Source organism: Ptiloglossa arizonensis, chromosome 2 (genome assembly GCF_051014685.1).
Source record: "Ptiloglossa arizonensis isolate GNS036 chromosome 2, iyPtiAriz1_principal, whole genome shotgun sequence".
NCBI classification, from domain to species: Eukaryota; Metazoa; Arthropoda; class Insecta; order Hymenoptera; family Colletidae; genus Ptiloglossa; species Ptiloglossa arizonensis.
This window is the reverse complement of record NC_135049.1, coordinates 33,376,391-33,399,815: the sequence shown is the minus strand read 5'-3', so window position 1 is coordinate 33,399,815 and position 23,425 is coordinate 33,376,391. Positions and strand designations below refer to the sequence as shown.

Genomic DNA, 23,425 nt, shown 5'->3' with positions numbered 1-23,425 from the left:
AAGACTAATGTTTATTTTCATTGACTTTATAATTATAATAGTAGTAATAGTAGCAATGATAATGTTGATGACGAGGACGACAACGATGATTATTATAGTAATAGTCGTAGTAATTACAATGAAGTGATGATAGTTGTCGTGGTAAATAGGTAGTAAACAGAAGCAGCGGCAGTACTAACCACGATGACGGTAATATAATATTATATGATATAGTATAGCAATATAATAGAAAAAATAATAATGATGACGATGGATGATAACATTAAAAATAAAATAAAATAATAATAATAATAATAATAATAATAATAATAATAATAATAATAATAATAATAATAATAATAATAATAATAGTAGTAGTAGTAGTAGTAGTAGTAGTAGTAGTGTAGTAGAAGTGATAGTAGAAGTGGTAATAGTAGTGGTGGTGGTGGTGGTGGTGGTAGTAATAGTAGTGGTAGTGGAAATCGAAGTGGTGGTGGTGGTGGTGGTGGTGGTAGTAGTAATAGTAGTGGTAGTGGAAATAGAAGTGGTGGTGGTGGTGGTGGTAGTAATAGTAGTGGTAGTGGAAATAGAAGTGGTGGTGGTGGTGGTGGTAGTAATAGTAGTGGTAGTGGAAATAGAAGTGGTGGTGGTGGTAGTAATAGTAGTAGTGGTGGCAGTGGTAGCGGTAGTAGTGGTAGCAGGAGTGGTAGAGGTAGTGGTGGTAGTAGTAGTGGTAGTGATAGTAGTAGAAGTGGTAGTGGTAGTGGTACCAGAAGTGGTAGTAAAAGTGGTAATAGTGGTGGTAGTAGTAATAGTAGTAGTACTGGTGGTGATGGTGGTAGTAGTGGTGGTGATGGTGGTGGTAGTTGTGGTAGTAGTAATAGTAGTAGTGGTAGCAGAAATGGTAGTAATAGAGGTAGTAGTAGTAGTGTTAGTGTTAGTGTTAGTGGTAGTGGTAGTGGTGGTGGTGGTAGTAGTAGTAGTAGTAGTAGTAGTAGTAGTAGTAGTAGTAGTAGTAGTAGTAGTAGTAGTAGTAGTAGTAGTAGTAGTAGTAGTATTAGTAGTAGTAGTAGTGGTAGTATTACTTGTAGTAGTAATACATAGCAGCAGTAGTAGTAGTAGTAGTAGCAGTAGTAGTAACAGTGGTAGTGGTAGTGGTAGTGGTAGTGGTAGTGGTAGTGGTGGTGGTGGTGGTGGTGGTGGTGGTGGTGGTGGTGGTGGTGGTGGTGGTAGTGGTGGTAGTAGCAGTAGTAGTAATAATAGTAACAATAGTAGTAATAGTAGTAATAGTAGTAATAGTAGTAATAGTAGTAATAGTAGTAATAGTAGTAATAGTAGTAATAGTGATTATTATAATGCTTGAACCTCAACGAAAGCAGAGAATATACAATTCTTTTTCTACACTTGTACGTTGCGACAGTGCTGCGACCTGGCAAAAGATTACTACGCACCAAAAAAGTGAGTGCGTTTCATATTTTTTTCAAGCGATGTCATATATTATATATATAATCATTGATACTCTTTCTGAGCGTGGCTAGGTCATGATAATATTCAGTAACTATAAACAATTGTTGCACTATTTATTTTTCACAAGCTTCGTCATGACCTCACATTATATCAATAAACGATTAATGTACACGAACTTTTTACTTGTCACACTGTATTAGGGACAACGTCATGCAGATCTATACGACCATCGCATGGGTAATTTATAATTTCGATATACACAAAACAGTCTTCTTTATCGACGTCTGTTTTTTCCCCCATTTTAATGGTGCTCTACAAAATGTAGCGACGGTCGTGCAATATCTTTGTCGAACTACGTTTCCAAAAAAATCTGGGTTTTACATTACCGTATACCACAGACCGCCGTCGTGTCCATATACAGAAATATGAGTCTTGTGCACATTTATTATCTCCATATTCAATGTAATTAACTGTTAGGGTGATCGATTAACACCGAGTAGCGATACGTTGTGCGTACCAGTCCAATCGTTTGGCTCTTTCGACTCCCATTCCTCGCTGAACTGAGCTACGCATTACAATTCCATTTGTTGGAGTAATCCGCAGATTTTTTCTTTTGGACAATGCCTGTCTGTTTCCAATGTATCGATAAAGTTCATTTTCTCGGATATTTTGTATCTTTTCGATATTTATTGCAGCGTTGCAATTAGTTCGCACTATTTTTTTCGAACAAAGAGGAATGTTCGATAACGTGATGTATTCGTTAAACTCATGAAACGTAACTTCGTGACAGTTAATTCGGAGAAGCATTAGTGTATACAATGATAATATCACCTATTTTTCTTTTCTTCGATGCACCAAGATTAAATTATTCTAACTAGACATGGCCAAGTATCAATTACGACTCCTAAGCTCACGAGCTTCTTTAAACTGGCAAATACAATTATCATTTGGAGCATCGTCTTTTCCGTGTACGAAAACAAGTTAATTGTTATCATTTACCTTTCAATCGACGTCATGTCAGTATGTAATTAAAAACTGTATTTTTCAAATGGTAGAACGAACGGTCTTTTTTCACATTCACTCATTTTGTTGATTCACTTCTTCCTTATTATCATTATCTTGTGGATTTACGTTTGGTTTAGTGCTTCCTTGCTGAGCACCAGAACCATTGTCGTTGATTTTATCATTGTGAGAATCTGTTTTCTCATTCGTATCCATTTTGACGTTTCCTAACAAACAAACAAATAAGGTAAAAAATCTTGTTCTAAATCATTAACTTTTTATCGATACAATAACGTATCAAAAACAAACCTTGAGTAGAATAATATTGCTGTTGCATTTTTATGTTACGTTGCTGCTGCTGTTGTTGATGTAAATTCGGCCTGTGACGATTAATTTGAGTTTGTGGTGGTTGCTGTTGTTGCGATGGCATGCAATTAGGTTGCTGCTGAGTAGGATTGTTCGGATTTGGGCCCGGTGTGAACGGAACAACTGGTCTTTGAATTGGTGGTGGGTATCGTTGTTGCGACGGTTGAATACCGGCGCGCGGTGGCATACCCATGCCACGAACATTTTGCTGTAAAACCTGTAATGTAGCTAAGGCTAGTCTCGTAATAAGGTACACTTGTATTATATTTAAAATACCGATTCTATCAAATTTAAATCTCATTTCCTTCTTATACTCTTTCATCCATTATTTCTCTGACTTAGGGTCGTGAATGAAAACTTTTCTTATATAAAATATACTATTCTATAAATTTTAATTACAAATAACAGTCAGATAACTCAGTAAACATTAAAAAAATATCCGTACTCATAAAATCCAGTATTTGTTAATCGGTTATTTCGTTAATGATGTTTTGATTAAGTGTAAGAGCGATACATACATAGTTACTGTAACTGCTTACCAGAGCAGATTGACTAACGCCCTGATACTGTTGAAACTTGTGATGTTGTGTAGGACTTGGTTGTGGTTGTTGGGTCGACGATTGTTGTTTACAGTTTCTCGACTTAGGAGATGGTATTTGTGGCGCTATAACAAATGTTTTGTGTTATTGTATATTTTAAAAAAGATCAAAATAAAAAGAATTGAACTCACTGGAACTGAAAACTGATGCAAGGACATCTTGTTGATTTCCTGACGGACTCTTTAATTGTCTAGGTTGTTCTTGTGGTTGATGCTTGCTAAGAAACGTGGGTCCTGCATTTGCCGGTCCTGGAAGTCCTCCCGTAGGATTGCGAAACTGCTGAGTCGCTGCAGCTGCAGCGATTTGTAATCCAGAAGTGGATAAAAAGCCAGAGCTGAAATTTTGTAGTCCTACAGGGGTAGCACTGCCAGTTGCTAAGCTTTGACTATGTTGGCTGAATCCTTGCAATCCGTAATGAGTGCCGGTCTGTTGTGTAGCACCTCCTGGCTGATAAAAACCTGTTTGCGAGCCGGGAAACACATCTGGAAAATGTAATTAAATGAATGTATAAAAACATAAATCATAGTTTATATGCTGTAACAATTCATGTTTGTCCAAAATTTAATATTCACCTGCCGAAGTCGCGCTATAATAACTATTGGCCGAAGCTTGGACGTTTGGGCCAGGCCTCTGTACCATCTGGGAATTGCTCATGTAACTGCCACTTACGCCCAGTACTTGATTTGGATCATACGGTATGTATGTTAGCTACAAAAAAAAGAGACTGATACATATGCTGTAAACAAATGAGTAAATTATTTTTCATGAAAAGTTAATCAATTTCAACTATATCGTCAAACTAAATTAGGACGTACTGGGTTTGGTTGAGGAGCAGATGGTGCTTGAAAATGTGGAGCTTTCGTTCCGATAGCACCAATAGGTTGAGAGGATGGTTTTACACTTGCAGACATTAAAGAATTTGATGAGGAACTAATAAGAACTGTATTTGGATTATTACTGAGCTGCTGATTTTGTCCAAACGGTGCCGCAGCAGCTGCGGTCTGTAAAACCAAACATTATTATATACAATATTGTAGATTTTCGTGAATTAAAATATGATATTCTTCTTACGATGCGATACTGCGAAAGATTGCTTTGATACATATCCGGAGTAGGTGCATTTGGTGCGTGTGGTGGCGGTTGCTGTAAGTAAACGTTTTGCTGGCTAAACGAATTTTGAAGAGACGGTGCATATGGCGGATACTGCGTAAAAGGAGATCGGCTCTGATCCAACTGAAATGCTCCATAAAGACCTCCTGCTTGTGCTGGAAGTTGGCCAGAACCTGTGTTAAACAACACTGCTGGTGGAGAAGGTATAGCAGGCATACTGCCATACTGTGCCGCTTGAGAGCCGGGGTATTGAGGAAATTCCTAAAAAGAAAAAAGAAAAAAAGTGACATGCGGTTTAATTATGTTATAGTAATAAATGTGTGATTATACAGTGAAACACGTAAAGCTGAAAATGTCTTTTCAGAGTAACTGCACCTGATAATTTATGTGAGAAGGTTGTCCAGTAGAATTAAATGGAGGTGGGCTCAACGGTCCTTGAAGACTAACAGGGGGATGACCAATAGGACTTTGACCTGCTCCAATAGGACTTGGCCCAGGAACAGTTGAACCAGACTGGCTACTGCTGCTGCCCGAAGATTGTTGCTGCGGCTTCACCTGCGGGGGAACCAGCTGCGCATCAGGCAAAGAGTCAGCATCTTCCCACAGGGGACATGGTGTTTCGTTATTTAGTTTTCTATTTATAATACATCACTATCAACTGCCGTTCTAATTGATGCTGACCGAATAATACATAATTTGAAAAATAATTTTTTCTTCTTTAATCTTCTTCTGAATTCTGGTGAAAATAGTTAGGTTCATCGCTAACCGCGTAAGTTTAATACGAAAAGAAAAAAAATAATAATAAAAAAAATAAATAAATAAATAAATAAAGAAGACTCTCTTACGTATAGAAAAACTATGATCGGACGATGATAATAAAAGCAATAACGATTGAAATGGCAACGAGTATAATTAATATGTAGAGTGACTATATACTAATATTTATATAATAAAGAGTCTTATAGAAAAAATGATAAATTTTCTAGAAGTAAAAAAAATTGGGTTAACGATGCGCGTTAGCCACTTACCTTTCTGATTTTCACCATGGTAACTACTTAAGGGAATTTTCAAATACGGACAGGGAAAGTTTAAGTCAGAGGAAGTAACAAAATGAAGAAATAAGAAAATATATTTTACTTGAATTTATGTTGAATACCGAGTCAATTTCTAGTGATGTAATAGCTTAGATATGCATGCATGATAATATGATATTTAATGTTCGCGAAATGATTTCTCACCTTGCACACGTTCGTAGAAGTGGTTATTTCACTTTTCATGTTATTTTGATTGTACTGTTGATGAGGACTGTAACTATCATCGACATCCGTACTTTCGAACGCCTGAGGAAAAGTATTAGCGCTACTGACAACATTGCCATCTTCATGTTCGACCACTGTTGGCATAGGAGGGGCATTTTCCCAAACTTTCTTCACCGATGCAATTTTTAAATTAAGTTCCGCAGTAGAAGGTGAAATAGTACTTTGGCCAGCAGCCATGTGCATAGATCGAGTCATTCCTAAGCTTTTGCTCTTGTCCTCTGTTAACTGCGAGAGGTCTGAATCAAAGGTAAAGTCCAATTTCATGTCGGCATTGTCCTCATTTTTGTTAAAGGAAAGAGGCATTTGAATTGGTTCTTGATTCTTATCTTTCATTAAATCGTTTGGTTTATTTGAAAATGCGACAGGGAGACTTTGCTGCTGTTGTTGCTGCAAAGACGTGGCGTTACCTTCCTCTTCTAAATCCGCACGTTTTTCAACGCGTTGTTGTTGAGTCTTTATATGATTCGGAAATTTCGTTTTCACCGCCAGATCGGAAGGACCAGCTTTGGTAGTTTTCGAATAATTTGTATTCTCGAAAATTAAAGTTTGTACTGGAGGAGAAGAAACATCAGAAACAGAATTTTTTTCTACAAGCTGTTCTTTCAAACTCTTCCCGGTTTTTTCGCCATTCGGCGAATTTCGTTGGCTACTATTTCCAGAATTTGCTTGCTCATTTATTTCGTGACTATGAACGTGACCGTGATCATTCTGTGTAGACAAACCTGGCATTAACTGAATGTCAGTTGGAACAGCTGAAGGAGAATTTGATCGTAATTGGCTTGTTGTAAAAGGTTTATCCCAAGCATTAACAGTTGGCGGAGGCGCAGGGCCGCTTGACGAATCTTTACCATAACTGTTGTTCGAGTTGTTCACTTTATTCGAATCGTTGGGTTCAGATGGACACATTTGCTGCTGTTGCTGTTGCTGCTGCTGCTGCTGCTTCGCTAAACGTTGTTTTTGGAATCTAGGAGCAAGTTTTTGACTCCTCGGATTTCTGTCATACTGCTTTTGCAACATATTTGCAGGTTGTGGAATAGTTTGACCTAATAAAGGTGGTATATTTTGCACCTGCTGCAAAGTAGTCGGTTGTGAACCGTTTGCCTTGGATTTTGAACGATCACGTTCTCTATCTTTTTCTTTCTCGCGTTTTAATGGTTTTGATTCTTCCTTTTGGCTATGTCTGGCTTCCTTTACGTTTTTCTTCGAACGGACCTCTTGGAAACCATCTGAATCGACCTTATCTTCCGTAACATTAGTTCCATCCTCGGTGCAATTATTTGTTTCTATTTCACATTCGATTGTCGGCTTTTTTTCTTTCATCTGAGATTTTTTATTAATATCGTTAAGAGCTTGACTAACCAAATTAGGGTCACTCAGCTTTATTTCATCTATACGATTCACCGTACTATCTTTTGTGGTTGATTTATTCAAAATCGTTGGATTATTTCCAGAAGTTTGACTTCTTGATCTTCCATTCTGAGATTGAGTGGTTTGCATCAGTGGAGGAATGCTAGAAGAATGACTTTTCTGATTGCTGAAACCCAAACTTTGTAAGTTTCGCTTTTCAGCACCAGGTGCTCGAGACGTTGTATTGGAAGACTTTAAATTCTTTTCACGGTGTTCACGGTTATTTCCTGTCTGCTCATTTCTACGAGAATGTATATTCGATCCTAGAGCATTTAAACTGCTGCCCGAACTTGCACGTGCAGCGAACTGTTTGTTACGATTGCCACGTGATTCTTTATGATCTTCCACGTGTTCTTCGCTGTTCTCTGACGTGGTTTCCCAATCTTCGTTTCCTACATCCGAAGACGTTTGTTTCGACACGTTACTGCTACTACCACGATACCGTGGTTCGCGATTGTCTCTACCCTACAAATACAGAATGAGTTTATACATAAATCGACCAAGTTCATTGTATAGTAAGATATAATAAAAAGGACTCAATTTTGCCTTAAAAAGGAATGATATTTTATAAATGATTTTAATAAGGAAATATCTCTTTTTTAAACAATTTTTATATTTAGATCTAATATCCGTAAAAATTTTAATCGTTTAGAATTTAGAGACTTACCCTTCTGCTACCGCTGCGAGTTCTCTTTGAACGCGATTCTTCTTTACGAATGTGTAACTTTTGAGAAATAGCGTTATTGCTTGCGTGATTAACATCTTGTTTATTACAAGATTGTTGAGTCTGTTGAGATTGCTGGGAGGATTGTTGATTTGGGGATTTGGCGCGTTTTCCAGTTATTCCAGCAGTAAGTGCCTGTTGTTTTGCTATAATTTTATCGTCGGTGGACTCAACCTGTGAAGATACTAGAGAATTCGATTCTTTTTCCGGGGTAGGTGTTGGCGGATTTTGTCGTGTAGAATTTTGTTTTTCGTCGGCACTACGTTCAGATGAAAAAGGGCTCTTATTGGACGGTGGCCCGTATCCCTCCATGCGGCTGCCGGTGCTAGTTGCACTTCGAATTCGAAAACTGCCTCGACCACGCCGAGAAGGTTCACCTGAAGGTGCAAATCCTTCACGACTGGATTTACTGTCGTAAGCTCGTTTCTCACTACGTTGTGACTGAGAATAGTCAACTCGCTTTTCGTCTCTACCACATATTTCACGATTACGTTCCTCTATTTCTGCCTTCTGACTAGGTTTTGGTGATCTAGCCGACTTTTTCTCTTCCTTGCCAGATTCAGTGGAACATGATATTTCATCTGCACTATTTTCCGAATCGGTGTGTCCGTATGAACCACTTCTAGCAGAAGCCGGTCTACCGGCAGTTCGAGGACCACCTCTTCGTCCTCTTGATTCTGAGCCACGCCAACCTCGAGTGTAGACGCTACACGTACCTCCCCACTGGCGCCCTCCTCGAGAATCGCGAAGTCTCGAATTCGATCCTCCACTACTAGTTCGATTTCGAATATTTTTTTCCCGTTTTTCTTCTTTTACCTGCTGTTCCGTTGCATCTTCGTTTAGAATATCTTCCCTTTTGTCTATGTTTAACTTATCGAAATTCTGTTTTAAATCGTCTGCGTCTTTTTCATTCTTACTAGAATCCAATGTTTTTTCTTCTTCTTTTTCAAATGTTGGAGAAACAGCATCAGCCCATACTTTTGGAGAATTGTCACCTCTTTCCATTATTCTACTACTATCGTTTACTCGTTCGACTTTTCTGCTCCAAACATCCACTTCCTTTTTCGTTTCTGTAGAAGATTCTTTTACTTGATCCTTCTTATCTTGTTCAGAACTAGCTCGTTTCAACTGAGTTAAATTACGTTTTTCACTTTTCAATTCATCTGCTTCGATTCTCTCTTTGGTTACCGGTCCGAGTGGCTGTCGTCTTTCTCTTTCACGCTCCCGAGTATCTTCGTGATACGTATCACGTTTATTTTCTTCGTAATCAGCAACTTCGTTCACCCAGGAAGTACAATCACGCAACTTGTGCGAATCATCTTCACGGAGAGACGTCTTCGATTCTCGAGAAGCACGACTATCACGAGAATCTGGTCTTTGCGGACGTTCGTTACGTTCCATTCGCTCTTCTCGTTGCGTGTCGCGACGATTATCGATCGGTCTATCTTGTATACGTTCTTCCCGCCATTCCGTATTCTCTGATCTTTCTCTCTGATCGCGGTCTCGTTCTCGTTCACGTTCGCGTTCACGTTCACGTTCACGTTCGCGTTCGCGTTCGCGTTCACGTTCACGATCACGTTCGCGTTCACGTTCTCGTTCACGTTCACGTTCACGTTCACGATCACGTTCGCGATCTCGCTCACGTTCACGTTCGCGATCACGATCGCGATCGCGGTCACGATCACGATCACGGTCACGGTCATCAAAGGGATCCTATTGATAAATACAAATTTCGGGTTAAAATACACGATTACATGCATTACTATCGAATGTTAATTTATAGATTGACGGTAAAAAATGCTAAATACCTTTAAATAATTATCATAATCCTTTTTAACCTTGTTATCTCTTTCCCTGTTTTCTCTCACATCTCGGTTATCACGGCTTACTCGACTATCGCGAACATCTCGATTTTCTCTGACCTCTCTCGATTCTAGATTGTCCTTTGAATCTCGATCTTTATCATCGAAGTATCTTTCACGCTCCCAGGAATCACGAGAATGTCCATCGTCGTAGTCATGATCTCTGTAGTTGCGGTTGTACTCGTCATAATAACCACTTGACTTGCGACTGTCGTAGGATCGATGAGAAGAATGACGAAAACGATCATCTCGAAGAAGCGATCCACGATAATCTCGAGATGGAGGTCGATCGTCGTCCATCGAAGTAGAAATGTCCGAATCTGTTCGACTCCGGCGTTGCGACGGAACACCGTGCAACGGTTTTAAGCTATTGTCTACTAATACAAATTTTATTAAATATGTAAGAAGCATTAATGATATAAGAGGGCAATGAAGATAGAAAAGTATTTGCACTAAATCTTTTGTAGACGGTAACATAAAAAATTAGTATAGTATAGAACTTTAAGTATAAGATAAACTAAAGAATTTGTTCAACACTTTTGATTTACAAATCGTAATAATATATGCATACTTAATAATCATCATTAGTTAATAATAATCATCAACAATTAGTCTTAACATCAAAAAAGATTGAAAACATTGCTAAGTACTTATTATATTCGAAACCACTTACTTAAAGAGCTGTGACTATGCAGCCATCTACCAGGATCATATTGCTGCGAGAAAGAAACAGATTGGGCAGACGACCTTTCGGTGTTAGGCGAAATTCGATTAAAGCCAGCATTGCTTCTTTCTGCTTGTTGTTTTTGAAATCGGGGCGGTAAATTATTTTGAAAATGACGAGAAAATGCTAAATATTCGCGATCCCTCGTGTCTCTTTGATCACGATCACGATCACGATCCCGATCCCGATCACGCTCGCGATCACGATCCCGATCCCGATCCCGATCCCGATCTCGATCTCGATCCCGATCCCGATCCCGATCCCGATCCCGATCCCGATCACGATCACGATCACGATCACGATCTCGTTCTCTTTCGCGTTCATTACGCACAGAAGTATCCTGTTGTCTTATAAAACTTTGTCGATCGCTTTGTCGGAAATCAGACATTAGCTGATCACGAGAGTCTCTGCCATATTTCGAACCTTCCCTATTTTCACGTGATTCACGAACCAAAGATTTTTCATCTTTCCCCTCAGAAGATGCTGTGCAAGATCGTTCTCGTTCTCTGTTTTCCCTTTCTCTCTCCCATTCAGGAACCGAAATTGGAACAGATGGAACACTTATCGAACTTTTTGATTCATTTGACTGTCCACGTTCCTCTTCTTTGTACTTAGCATGTTTTTCCTTTAACTTATGCTGCAAATCCTGCAATTTTTTTGCTGCTGCTTGTCTACTTGTTTCTTCGTACATTTTTTCTACCTCCTCCTTGCGTTGTTGAGCACGCTCAGCAACAGACGCAACTTCAACTCTTACTACTCTGCGTCTCTCGTTCCAACCTTCATCGTCCTCCACACCTGTTTTCAAAGTAACAAATAAAAGATACAAATAAGCAAACAAATATGTATAATTTTGTGTACATAGATACCCAGTTAAGTGTTACGAATAAATGAAATTAAATTTAGGACTATAAATGCATTATATTCACATAAATATTCTGACCTCTCAAAGAATGTACAGAGTGCACTTGGGACTGACCGCTGTAACTACCAGACCCGTTTGATCCACGATAATCACGAGGCAAAGAGCTCTGAGTCCATGGTCGATGAGTTGGTTGATCTCGTGATTCTTTCGAATCCCGATTGTCGTGATTATCACGATTATCTCTAGTTTTATCTCTATCTTCTGTTGAATTTTCTTCAGTTTTTTCTTCTTTACTATCTTTTCTTTCATCTTTCTTCGATGGTTCAGGATCGGGTTCATCATCGCTAAAAGTAAGTTTTTTATTGTAATCAATGTCGTCATGTGCCGCCCAACCGGCATCGCGAGAAATATCGTCCATTCGTGTTAGATCCTCTTCTTTAATAATTGGTCGGGTAACAATTTCTTCTTCAGGAACACGTTCGCGTTCCTGTTGACGAGGAGGTGGCGGAGGAAATCGTTCTGAAGAATAATTAACTCGCGGTTTAGCGGTCCCACCGGAACCAGTATTCGATGGAAACTGCGAAGGGAACCCACCAGAAAAATTTCCTCGGTACATCTAAATTTATAACAAATTAACAAATTCTGGTATCTATTATTTATTAAAAATAGTAAAAATAATAACAGAACTTACGAATGGTGGAATAAGTCCTCTGTAGTGATGTAGATTTGGACCAACTTGGTGAGAACCAGAACTCAAAGCACTCTGACTATTTGAAGAATTATGAGGGCCTCCCTGGACCATGCCCATATTGGGAGATTGGACCAAGTTCTGTCGTCCGCCGCCAGATATGTCGGCATGTCCTCCCGATCCAGTAATATTCAATGGGGGGGCCTGGACCCCGGAAGTGGTCCCACTTCCGGGACCAGCCGTTCCCAACCCCACACCACTGGTTGTACGACTTCCACCTTGTATCCAACTTCCTTCCGCTAATAAATAATTTCATTCAATAAATAATTTATGTTAGGTTTCTTACAATTTCTTGCACAGTAGTACCTAATATAAATAAATAATATCTAAGTTAATGTTACTTTGTAGTTTGAATGCACATGCATACACAAATACAAACAGAAACAATAATCATTATATATTGTATATATTTCAAAAGGAATAATACTTTAAAATTGACGCTTACTTTGCGGTCTTAAACTTGGTCCGGGTCCGTATTGCGCACTTAATTCCCGATTTGTCGATTGCTGTTGTAAATGTTGTTGGCTTCCTGATGCAGCGCCTAATCGTTGATAAGTAAAACAATAATAGAAACAAATAATTATTGACTCGTTATTATATTAAGTTCTAATTTTATATTTTATAAAAAAATAGGCATCTATGAAAAAAATTTAACCCATTCACAACGAATGAATAAACTGTTATGTCACAGTTATACTTATTTTTACAGATAACATATTGGTATACCAAAACCTTACTAGCCACTTTCACGAAATACATACCAGTACACATACATAAATGTAACATTCTGTTTCTTTTTTTTATATTCGGTTATGTTGACACAAATATTAATAAGGAAACATTATTCGATTATTAGATCGGAAAACGTGAATAATTGATTCTATGATTATCATTAATGAGGTATAATACAGTATTGTCATGGTATATGATAGTCACTCGGAACTCAAGAGAAGGGAATACTGCCTTGTTACATCACACAGGTAGAGAAATGGATTGTATTTTCAACGCTTCTTGGAATTTCCGAAGAAACACTTGGTGGCGGGCGCGCCGAGTCGAATCTAACTTCGTCTCTACGGCGAAAGGAACCGATATATTAAATGGAAAAACACACAAGTTACAAAGTAGTGGATCATATTTCTATCAAGTGTTCGCTCGTCTCGTAATCAGCCTGCGGTTGTTTCGGACCTATATGTACATGGCTATTGTTGCAAATAGGTTAATTATTAAATAATACACTAAGTATTTTGTACATTATGTATTTGAAAAGAAATAAAAAATTGTTATATAATAATATAGTCTTTTTTAATATGAAGCATCACCTATTAATAAAAGAATTTTTTTTATTATTTATACAATGCAAATAGTGCTAAACATAATATAATCAAAAACGAACAGAGGAAATAAAATCAAGTCTTTCATAATGATGTATGCATTAAAATTAAGTAACATGTGTATAAAGTACCACATATTTATGTGTATTATACAGCTTTTACATACCATCTCCAGATCTGCTCATTATTGCGCTCCATGATGATTTGTTGCTCACATCGGAAGAGTATGAAGATTGAGAAATGCTTTGTTGTCCTGTGAGTAAGGGATGCAATGATGTTGTTACAGCAGTTCCCACTACACATTGTGCGGGTGAAGAATTTGACTGTTAATAAAATGATTAATTTCATTATTTCAATTCCTTAATTCTCAATAAATACATGAATTGTGCGAATAAAAAAATAAGTTGTAAGCATTAAGTGTTGTCTGTTATATATTAAACATTATCATAAGAGAATAGAAATAACAAAGCTGTTATTAAATTTTTAATCAAGTGATGAGTACAATGCAATGTTTTCATTGACAATGTTATCACGAAACAATACCCATATACTCACACGATTTTATAAATCTTGTTTCAATGATCTAGCCTAAAACAAACTGTAAAAATTGCTAGGAGCTTAGAACATATGTTATTAGAAAATTTACAGTAGCAGTGTCTGATGAAGTTATAGCTGTAGTGGTGGTAGCAGTAGTGGTTGTTGTTGTCAAATCTTTGGTAGTAGCCCAACCACTCCCTCCGCTTGGTACAAGACTGACAGCTGGGTCGCTACTACTATGTTCACTTTTCAAACTTGGCAAATTAGCAGGTGGTCGCCGTGCCGAAGGCACCTTTCCAAGACTTTGCATTCCATGTTTACGCGGTAATGTGTTTTTCTGTTGATGTTGTTCCAAAGATTCTCCCTGTACCCATAACAAATCAGATACAAATTTCATCTTTTTCTGTTTTTAAGCAAAAAATTAGTTTTCAATGATTCACTATGGTTCCATATTTAATTAAAGAAAAAAAAAGTATCAAAATGGAAAAATAGAGAAAATTTCTAAACCAACTATCATGAAACTACACAAACTATAAGAATAATAAAAATTAAAAATCAAAACTACCAACTAAACTACTTGGTCAACTTACCCTATACTCTCTATATAAGCTATTGATGTCTAATGATTGGAACTTGGATTTTCCTTTCTCCCCCTTCGACACAAGCCCTGACGGAGTAGACATGCTGTCTGCAGGCAACCATTTAGTACCAATCAGACCCAAAGAACGAACCCTTTGTCTGAAATTATAATTTATTTTTTGTATTCTTGCAATATTTTTATCTCATCAATAAACAATTATCATAATATAATCTCTTATCATTTGTACAAATATATGCAAACATAAAACTACACCTTTCAAACTACATATTATGTAAAATAATAATAATAACAAAATATATTCTTTGATCTATCTTTATCGTATTTATAGAAAACAACATTTACAATCACACAAAAGTAGATAATAATTGCAATTATAAAATGAAAATCATGTATACAGGCAAGCGAGCGCTCGCGCACGCACAAAAGCTAACAACTCAAGTGTGTAACTAAATTGAAGTCTGGTGAATATGGTATAATTGTTGATAAAAAAAAAAAAAGAAATAATGGTTATTAAATGAATTAAAACATGAATTTAAAAAGGAAATATCACAACATAGAAGTTATAATTAAAAAAAAAAATACTAAAGAAACAATTGTACGAAACTTCAGTATACATATACGATAAACTACACAACAAAAAGGTTGACAAGAACGTTCGATGCGGAAAGCGAGCGAGCGAGCAAGACAGAGAGAAAGAGGGAGAGAGGTAAGAAGGAAGGGAGGTAAGGAGGGAGGAGGAGGAGGAGAGAGAGAGAGAGAGAGAGAGAGAGTTGCATAGCTTTGTTATGTTAAAAAAATGAAAAAGAGAAATGTAGGCGAAAAAAAATAGTAGAAGGTTATAAGAGTCCAGGAATATTGAACATAATAAGTCAAAGATGTTGGTCGAAAAGAAGAAGAATAGTTGAAGCGTAACGTTTTGACCCAACCCCTCGATCGTGATGTCAAAGTCACGAAAATTCAAAACAAAAAGATTCTCGTCGAAACAGCCATAAATTCGATTAATTAGAGACGATTTGTGGAATGGAAAATTTGTAAAATATTAAACCAATGCTGTAACAATATGAAATTGAAAAAAAGCATTCGAGGCTGAATGCTCGCAGGACGAAGTTGAATAGCAAGGTTTCCACGTAGAAAAAAAGATTTGGACAAGGAAGTAAATCAAGGAAATAACGACTTACCTTGGTCCGTCCAAATGGGTTTCTAATTCACAAAAGGGTTAATTCCCAGTTAAACTAATTAATGTCCGGATCGCCGCGGATTACAATTGTTACAAGCGTACCGCGCCTGCGAGACACAGATACTTCTTTTCCACAATTCGTCCAAGATGGCGAATGCGCGACTTTCGGCTCTTCTTCCGCGATCAATACAATTACGTCATACGACCAAAGAGAGCCGTTTGCACAGACGCGCCACTCGTCTGGATTTTCTTGTCACTCCTTTATGATAACTTTCACGTTCAAGTTTTTCCCCTCTTACTATACAAAATATAATCTTATTTTCAATCTAAATGATTTTAAATGCGCTTTTTACGAGTTAAACCTATGCCACAGTACTCAATATGTTTTTTTTACCTAACCGTTACTTATGACGAGAAACGAGCGGAACATTCAACAGAAATAAGTGGCGCTGCTTTGATGATTCCTTACCGCTTCGAACCAAAGTCAAAATGACTACAAATACTTAGGTATCGTTCACAGATTAAACTCCATACTTTTACTTGTGATTTAAATGTGTTCTGTTTTTTTCATTAACATGTATATTTTGATTTTCTAGTTTCTATACAACTTCTTCTAAAATATTATATCAAAAAATTTCTGAATTTATTTGAAAGTAAATGCATACATTTGATTTCGTTGGTAATTGTATAAAATTCAAAATGGCCGACCATACATATGTATACGCATGCATGTGCCTAAGTTTTTTATCGATAGACATCAAACAATGAATTAAGAACGTGACTAATATTGATAATAATAAATAACACGTTTTAATTTCAATGAATTAATAAACTTTTTTACGAAAAATGGTGCCTGGATAAATATTAATTTTATCTGTTACGTTGGGAACGTTTGTGCAACTTTTGTACTAATGTATCCAAAATATAATTATTTTTTATTTTCAGAGTGTAACTTTAAACACTGATGTCGGAGATATAAAGATAGAATTATTTTGTGAATTGTGCCCAAAAACATGCGAAGTAATGTTTTTCTCAGTTTCTGAAGTACAGTTTTACAATAATTGTGTGTGCAATACATTAACTACAAAATGAATTATTTTACAGAATTTTCTTGCTTTGTGTGCTAGTAATTATTATAATAATTGCTTATTTCACCGAAATATAAAAGGGTTTATTGTGCAAACTGGAGATCCTACACAAAGTGGTAAAGGTGGAACATCAATATGGAATCGTAAATTTGAAGATGAATTTAAGGAAGAATTAAAACACAATGCTAGAGGTCTTGTATCTATGGCCAATAATGGTCCAAATACAAATGGAAGTCAATTTTTTATAACATATGGACCTCAACCACACTTAGATTTGAAATATACTTTATTTGGAAAGTAAATATTTGGGTCATTTAATTGGGTTAAGTTAATGATTCTACAGATATTTAAAATATTTTTTATTTTCAGAGTTATAGATGGCTTAGAAACTCTTGAGCAGCTAGAAAAATTACCTGTAAATGCTAAAAATTTCAAACCGCTTACTGAAACTCGAATAAACAGTATAATTATACATGCAAATCCTTTGGCAGGATAGGTAGAAATAAATTAAAATTATAATTAAAGATCTTTTAAAGTTTTTTAAAATTGAGGATTGTATTCATCTTCATATATTCCCATTAGCCTTTTGTTTTGAGGATCAAATGGGCTTTGGAGATAAAGGTTTGCTGTATGTCGTTTTCCCATTACTTCAATTTCATAGCTGCCACTTTGTAGAAATTCCTCTGTTACGTTTTCTTCATTTGGATGCTTAATATACCTAAAATTAAAAAATGATAAGAATTTGTAATAAATAACTGCATTTTTTTTAATGTTGCTTCACTTACCCACGCCCAATGATATTTCCATAGCTGTATCCTCGTTCTGCTCTTCGTAAGTAACCAACAAGAGAATTATTTCTATATATTGCTTCTAAACCCCATAATGGAACATTACTGCTACAATAAGTATTGTTATTATATAAGGAACAATTATTAGCACGACAATTGTTAATTATATTTTGTAGTGCATACCTATTAAGATGAACATGGATCAATCTTTTTTTGATTCCATTTTGTTGTAATCGATCAACTGCTAATTTTCCCAAATATTGACCAGTATTGCGACAACTAAATACTAATCCAGCTTCTACAGGATTATCATCTGTTCTAAGATCTGATCCCCAAAGGTGATAACCTGCTAGGTACAAAAGTGTTATTGGTTTATATCTAATGAGTCATATTGAAGATTTGTATACCTTTTTCACAACTAAGGCTGTACATTGCTCTGTATCCAGCAAGTCTCATGTTATATGATTTGCCACATTCCATTAAAGCTGTGTAAACTATTTGACAGGATGACTTTGGAATGTGTAACTCAAAACCAAGTTCGCCAACGAAACTAAGTCTAATCAAGCGTACTATTTCGTTTCTAATTTTTACTAATTTTGTGGTTGACAGTTTGATCGCTTTAAACGAGATTTCATCCTCGATTAATGTTTCCATTATCTTGCTACTGTATCATAAATTGAGTTCTTTGAATCTCTGAATAAAAAACTAAGTCATGTAAGTTCATATAATAGAATACCTATTAGGCCCTTGTACAGACAGAAGTCCAATTTGTTCAGTAACATCGTGTAGAGATACGTCAAAGTTATTCTCCTCAATAACTTTGCTCATGTGAGCCCACGTATGATATGCTGATGTACCACTTGAGACTAATATTGGAAATGATTATGAGAAAGTCGCGAATTCGATGATCTTATACAAAGAACAATGATTTTTGATAGCATACCAATGTAGAATGCTTTTTCTTTAAATATTGGATTTACAATTCCGCTTGAACCAGGTTCAATAATTGTGACTGTGCAATCCATTTCTACTCCTCCTGCATGATTTAGCATGCAAGTGTAAACAGTTTTGTTGAAATCACAATTTGTGTTTGCTGTAAATAAGTAATCTGCTGCTTTTTGTGCATCTGGTCCACAAAGATAGAATTTTCCAAGGTAGGACATGTTAAATAAAGCAACATTTGTGCGACAGGCGAGAGCTTCTTTTTGAATCTGATGGAAATATATAAATTCTTTGGTAATAATGTCTTCAACATATATTAATTTTTAAAACTTACCATATTGTCATACAATGAAAATTGAAAACTATATTCTTTTTCTAATATTGCACGATATTCATCGTTCTTGTTTTTTGGTGTTTTATAGTATCCACCATAGTCATATGGCATAATTTTTAGTTTTTTGGTTAAATAAAACCATCCAGGTCTTTCCCAACCTTGGCGTTCTTGCATAACAGCACCCTCTTTAATAAGTAACTGCAACATGCAATTTTCTACATAATGAGTTGTGACAAAATGAAAATAAAATACAAATTCTACAAGAAACTTATTGCATTATTACAAGAAGTGTCAATTTTTACTTCGTGAAAAGGATCCGTTTTAAGATTTCTACCACTTAATGGTTCGTCATGGGAAAATATAATGTTGTAGTTTTTTACATAAGCTTCATGAGATCTTTCATTTGTCCAAACTAAATTATTCCTCTGCTCTGGTATAAATCTATAAAATAGCAAATAAACACGTATTATATTGCAATTATTAATATACTGATTAATTGAGAAAGAATATAAAAAAAAATCTTACCTTCTGATGTCATAGTTGAACATGTAATTATTTGGACGACCATTGATTATCCAATATGCAATTTGTTCTCCACATCCACCACCTAACATCATTCCAGCACTATTATATCCACAAGAGTAAAACAATCCAGAACAACGAGGATCTTCACCTTTTTTAATGTAATAAAATTTGAATGTGGAGATGCAATGTGGAACTGTGAAAGAAAAACAATTTGCATGCTTCCTTAAATTCTTACCCATAATTGGTCTATGATCAGGTGTGAAACTTTCTGGACCGCATACAGTAGTTCTTATCCCAATTGTTGACAATTTAGGAATCAATTGAACCATTGATTCTAGGTGTGTATTGAAAATATCCCAATCTAACTCGTATAGACTGAATGAGAAATGTTCGGGTGCCTTATATACAAATATAGACTAAATTAATAACTAATTTTTATAATTAGTTTTTCTTAAAATACTTATAGAAATTTGCTAATTATATATTAAATTTAGCATAATGCAAACGTACAGATTGTAGTATAATGGGATTTGGTTCATAACCCCCTATAGCCATGGAATTACCCTGTATTCGAAAGTATAGACTGATGTCTGGATCTCTAATGTTTGGAAGGTGCTGTAATTCTTCAATAGGTTCTGTAACAATATAAGCATGTTTAATCGGTGTTAAAGGAATATCCATATTCACCATATTCGTAACATTTTTGGACCAAGCTCCAGCAGCATTAAGAACAATATCTGTTTTTATAATTCCATATGGTGTTTCTACACCGTAAACTTTTTTTTTATTCTGAATGGTATCTTTTGTGAGTATTTTTATCACAGGACAATCTTCGACGATCTATGCAAAAACAATAGTTTTGTATTTCTTTTTTAAACTTACAGCTGGTTTTGACCTAAGAAACACAAAAAGCTTTTACCTGACAACCATTATTTTTTGCAGATTTTATTAAAGCATTTATTAACATAGTCGGGTCTACACCACCATCTTCTGAAGAGTAAATGGCACCTTGAAAAGCGTTTTCATCTAGCATGGGAAATAATTTTTTTGCTTCTCGAGAGGAGATTAACTGTGTTTCAATACCGAAAGCTTTAGAACCAGTAACTAGCCTTTTATATTCGGCCAATCGTTCCTATAAAATTATACAGCATATTAAATAATAATGGCAATGGTAGTAGTCAAAGAAAATGAAGCTCAATTTTATGAATATTCACATTAGAATGAGCAATGTAAAGTCCACCGTTATTTATCCATCCTGGATTTATTCCAGTTTCTTTTTCTAAAGAGTTTAACATGATTCTCGTACTATTCAGTAACTCCATCTCAACATCATTTGGGCCACGTATACTCCATATAAGACCTGCAGTATGCCATGTAGTACCGGATATTAATTTTGATTTATCTAATATTATGGCATTAATGCCACATTTTCCCAAGTGATAAAGCGCATTACAACCTGCACTACCACCACCTGGAAATTATATCTGGTATAATTTTACGATTTAACATGTTAATACACCAAATATTTTGTAGTTGTTTCTATTCACCTATTATTACAACATCCGCATAGTTCGGTAGCTGTATTGAAGACGAGGAATTTAATGTTCTCGTTCTTACTGATTTGGTGTAATTGATGCAATATTTACACAACTAAAAATAATTAATTGAAAACCCTGTGAATTTTCGAAAAAGTAAAATGGACATTTATAAATACCTGCTGTTTTAATAGATGGAACATGTTTGTATTTAAAAGAAGACAACACGAATTCACGTTATTCTAGTGGTGCAAGCATGTTGCACTACGTACGGTAAAACTGTTCTGTCTATTTTATCGGTCCGATGATTCTGTTTTTTAACGTGCATTATCAAAAGTACTGATTAATCTTCTTTATTCTTTAATAATATTTTTCTTAGAGTGACCTTTACTTACATGTGAAATATTTACGAAATAATATGCTTGAAATATGATTTATCATAAATTGAAATGCAAATATAACATTTTTTATTAATATTTTTGTACTTTATTCCGACGATAAATCTTATGTCAATGAAAATTATACCGATGAATTATTTTATTTTTCTTACAATATATTTTGCATCAAATATAATAAAAATATAACTAAACAGTATCGTTTTCGATTATTTTTCGCCTCAAGAAATAAGCATTAGACCGTAATATTATTATTGATAATGTCCACTGTGGTGTAAAATTTAATGAATCTCTATGTGTTATCAAGTTCAATATATGTCAAGCAATAAGATAATATTAACTTTGTATTGCTTTCACGATATTTCTTGATCGTGAAACGTAAGCCAAAATTGCTTATACACTTTTTAATGGAAAGAATATTTCAATGCAAACAGAGAGGAGAAAAAAAAAGAGAATTTGTATAATTTGTAAGACACGAACGAAACATAAATAAATAAATAAAAATTATATTTGTGTGTAATAAGTTATGGCCAATGTCATGCGTATGCAAATACATGATACGTTGCGTACATGTTCATTATTGGCAATACTTTTACCGCGTTCGATTATTTCATAAAGTATTTTCGGTACATTTTGTGTAATATATTACAAGTTGTAGATACACGTGTCTACGCACGGACACACAGAGGCAGAAACAGACGGGGGGAGGATTAATAAAGCTGGAATTTATCGACACTGACATGTAATACATGTTTACGATTGTTACTTGATCAACATTTTATATATACTGATTAAAATAAATGAAATATATTCGCTTAAAATTTTTTATTGTAATCTATAAACTGAAGCGTTAGTTGCTTTATTTTATGTATGATTTATAGCATAACTTTCTACCGTGGTTGGTGTTAAATTATTTCCATTTCTTCATACATAATGCGATGCAATATTGCTCAAACGCGCCACATATACACACACAGACGCACATTATTCACTCGCGGTATTATTTATGTACAATATCTGCGTTTTGCTTTGTTGAGACTTAAATGATAAAAGAAAAAAAATGCGTATACAAATCGTACATTTAAATATTATAAAAATGTACGATATTTCTATATATTGCAAAGGATAAATATTAAAAATGTTGAATTTAATCCAGTAAATCGTAATCTTTATTACATTCTAGCCGGGCTTAAACAAGGGTGAACTTAGGAAGTTATGCAATAGCTGGAAGAAAACAGAACAACGACTGGTCTTCGATAGGCTTTATCTCTAAATAAGTTACAAATACGATTGATTTTATAGTATCGTTCGTTGCACTTACTGGAACGTCATTCAACAGTGCATTAAACGGAACACTATCTTTTCTGCTTTTAAAAGAAGAACTTTCATTAATGATAACTATATTTGCTTTTAACGTACCTCAAAAGTGGTCATTAATTGTTTGTTAGAATGTGAATGTAAAAACCGCATAACATTGATAAGCAGTTGTTTCCCGTCCTACTTTGAGTTGTTCTTGTGTGTTTTCGTTTGTTACATCGAGAAGTACTTTGGTTTTGCACTCATTTTCCGTTTTAAATTAGTCCTTTAAGCCGAGCCCGATGAAATCAGATTGATTGTCGAAACTCGACCATGGATACGATTTTAAAAATTAAATTCAACGCTTTTGCCTCAAGGCTCAGAGACATACATGTATATAGAGAGTATCCGGTAACAGATGGTAGATACAGCAATAAAGTCATTCTACGTGAGAAAGTACATCGAAAATACTAAACAAAATATTTTCATACGCAATTTCGTTTTCGAGAAAATCGATTTTGAAAATTCATCAAATACGAGGGCGATAGAATACGACTTGGTTATCACGTCTATTCATTATTCGTGATTTCTATCCATGTTGATGTACTTAAACATTGATTATAATATAGTATTATCTATTTACCGTTGACTTTGCCGTTTTTTAACTAGATAAAACCAGCTGAAACGGATACCACTGTACCATCATT

At 35.5% G+C, this 23,425-nt stretch overlaps 3 protein-coding genes across 12 annotated transcripts; 1 reads left to right on the top strand and 2 right to left on the bottom strand.

The window, feature by feature from the left end:
• Window positions 1-1,542: 1,542 nt before the first annotated feature.
• Nocte (no circadian temperature entrainment) lies at window positions 1,543-16,253 on the bottom strand. 6 transcript variants are annotated; one of them, XM_076326992.1, is made up of 19 exons: window positions 15,817-16,253; window positions 14,628-14,775; window positions 14,147-14,401; window positions 13,667-13,823; window positions 12,615-12,710; window positions 12,113-12,408; window positions 11,500-12,037; window positions 10,509-11,354; window positions 9,782-10,212; window positions 7,917-9,686; window positions 5,762-7,714; window positions 4,899-5,093; window positions 4,485-4,784; window positions 4,229-4,414; window positions 3,986-4,121; window positions 3,545-3,895; window positions 3,333-3,478; window positions 2,758-3,031; window positions 1,543-2,675 (listed from the first exon to the last, which is right to left on the bottom strand). In XM_076326992.1, the coding sequence occupies exons 2-19, from the start codon at window positions 14,718-14,720 to the stop codon at window positions 2,524-2,526; spliced, it is 8,175 nt and encodes a 2,724-aa protein (XP_076183107.1). In that variant the 5' UTR covers window positions 14,721-14,775; window positions 15,817-16,253; the 3' UTR covers window positions 1,543-2,523. The 6 variants fall into 6 exon arrangements, with proteins under 6 accessions (XP_076183107.1, XP_076183109.1, XP_076183111.1 ...); XM_076326994.1 differs by having other exon boundaries at window positions 2,758-3,022; XM_076326996.1 differs by having other exon boundaries at window positions 3,354-3,478.
• A 251-nt stretch (window positions 16,254-16,504) lies between these two features.
• Window positions 16,505-17,668, top strand: LOC143143879 (peptidyl-prolyl cis-trans isomerase-like 3). Its single transcript, XM_076305728.1, has 4 exons — window positions 16,505-16,664; window positions 16,761-16,835; window positions 16,920-17,200; window positions 17,273-17,668. Exons 1-4 carry the CDS (start codon window positions 16,662-16,664, stop codon window positions 17,397-17,399), a joined length of 486 nt encoding a protein of 161 aa, XP_076161843.1. The 5' UTR covers window positions 16,505-16,661; the 3' UTR covers window positions 17,400-17,668.
• On the bottom strand, window positions 17,248-22,514 carry LOC143143867 (sarcosine dehydrogenase, mitochondrial-like). 5 transcript variants are annotated; one of them, XM_076305692.1, is made up of 16 exons: window positions 21,423-22,514; window positions 21,207-21,337; window positions 21,040-21,142; window positions 20,707-20,963; window positions 20,412-20,624; window positions 20,003-20,332; window positions 19,728-19,890; window positions 19,493-19,640; window positions 19,270-19,408; window positions 18,968-19,165; window positions 18,635-18,902; window positions 18,428-18,557; window positions 18,099-18,352; window positions 17,875-18,040; window positions 17,689-17,799; window positions 17,248-17,621 (listed from the first exon to the last, which is right to left on the bottom strand). In XM_076305692.1, the coding sequence occupies exons 2-16, from the start codon at window positions 21,228-21,230 to the stop codon at window positions 17,444-17,446; spliced, it is 2,682 nt and encodes an 893-aa protein (XP_076161807.1). In that variant the 5' UTR covers window positions 21,231-21,337; window positions 21,423-22,514; the 3' UTR covers window positions 17,248-17,443. The 5 variants fall into 5 exon arrangements, with proteins under 5 accessions (XP_076161807.1, XP_076161806.1, XP_076161804.1 ...); XM_076305691.1 differs by having other exon boundaries at window positions 17,689-17,796; window positions 18,099-18,355; window positions 21,423-21,618; XM_076305689.1 differs by having other exon boundaries at window positions 18,099-18,355; window positions 21,423-21,616.
• Window positions 22,515-23,425: the final 911 nt, after the last annotated feature.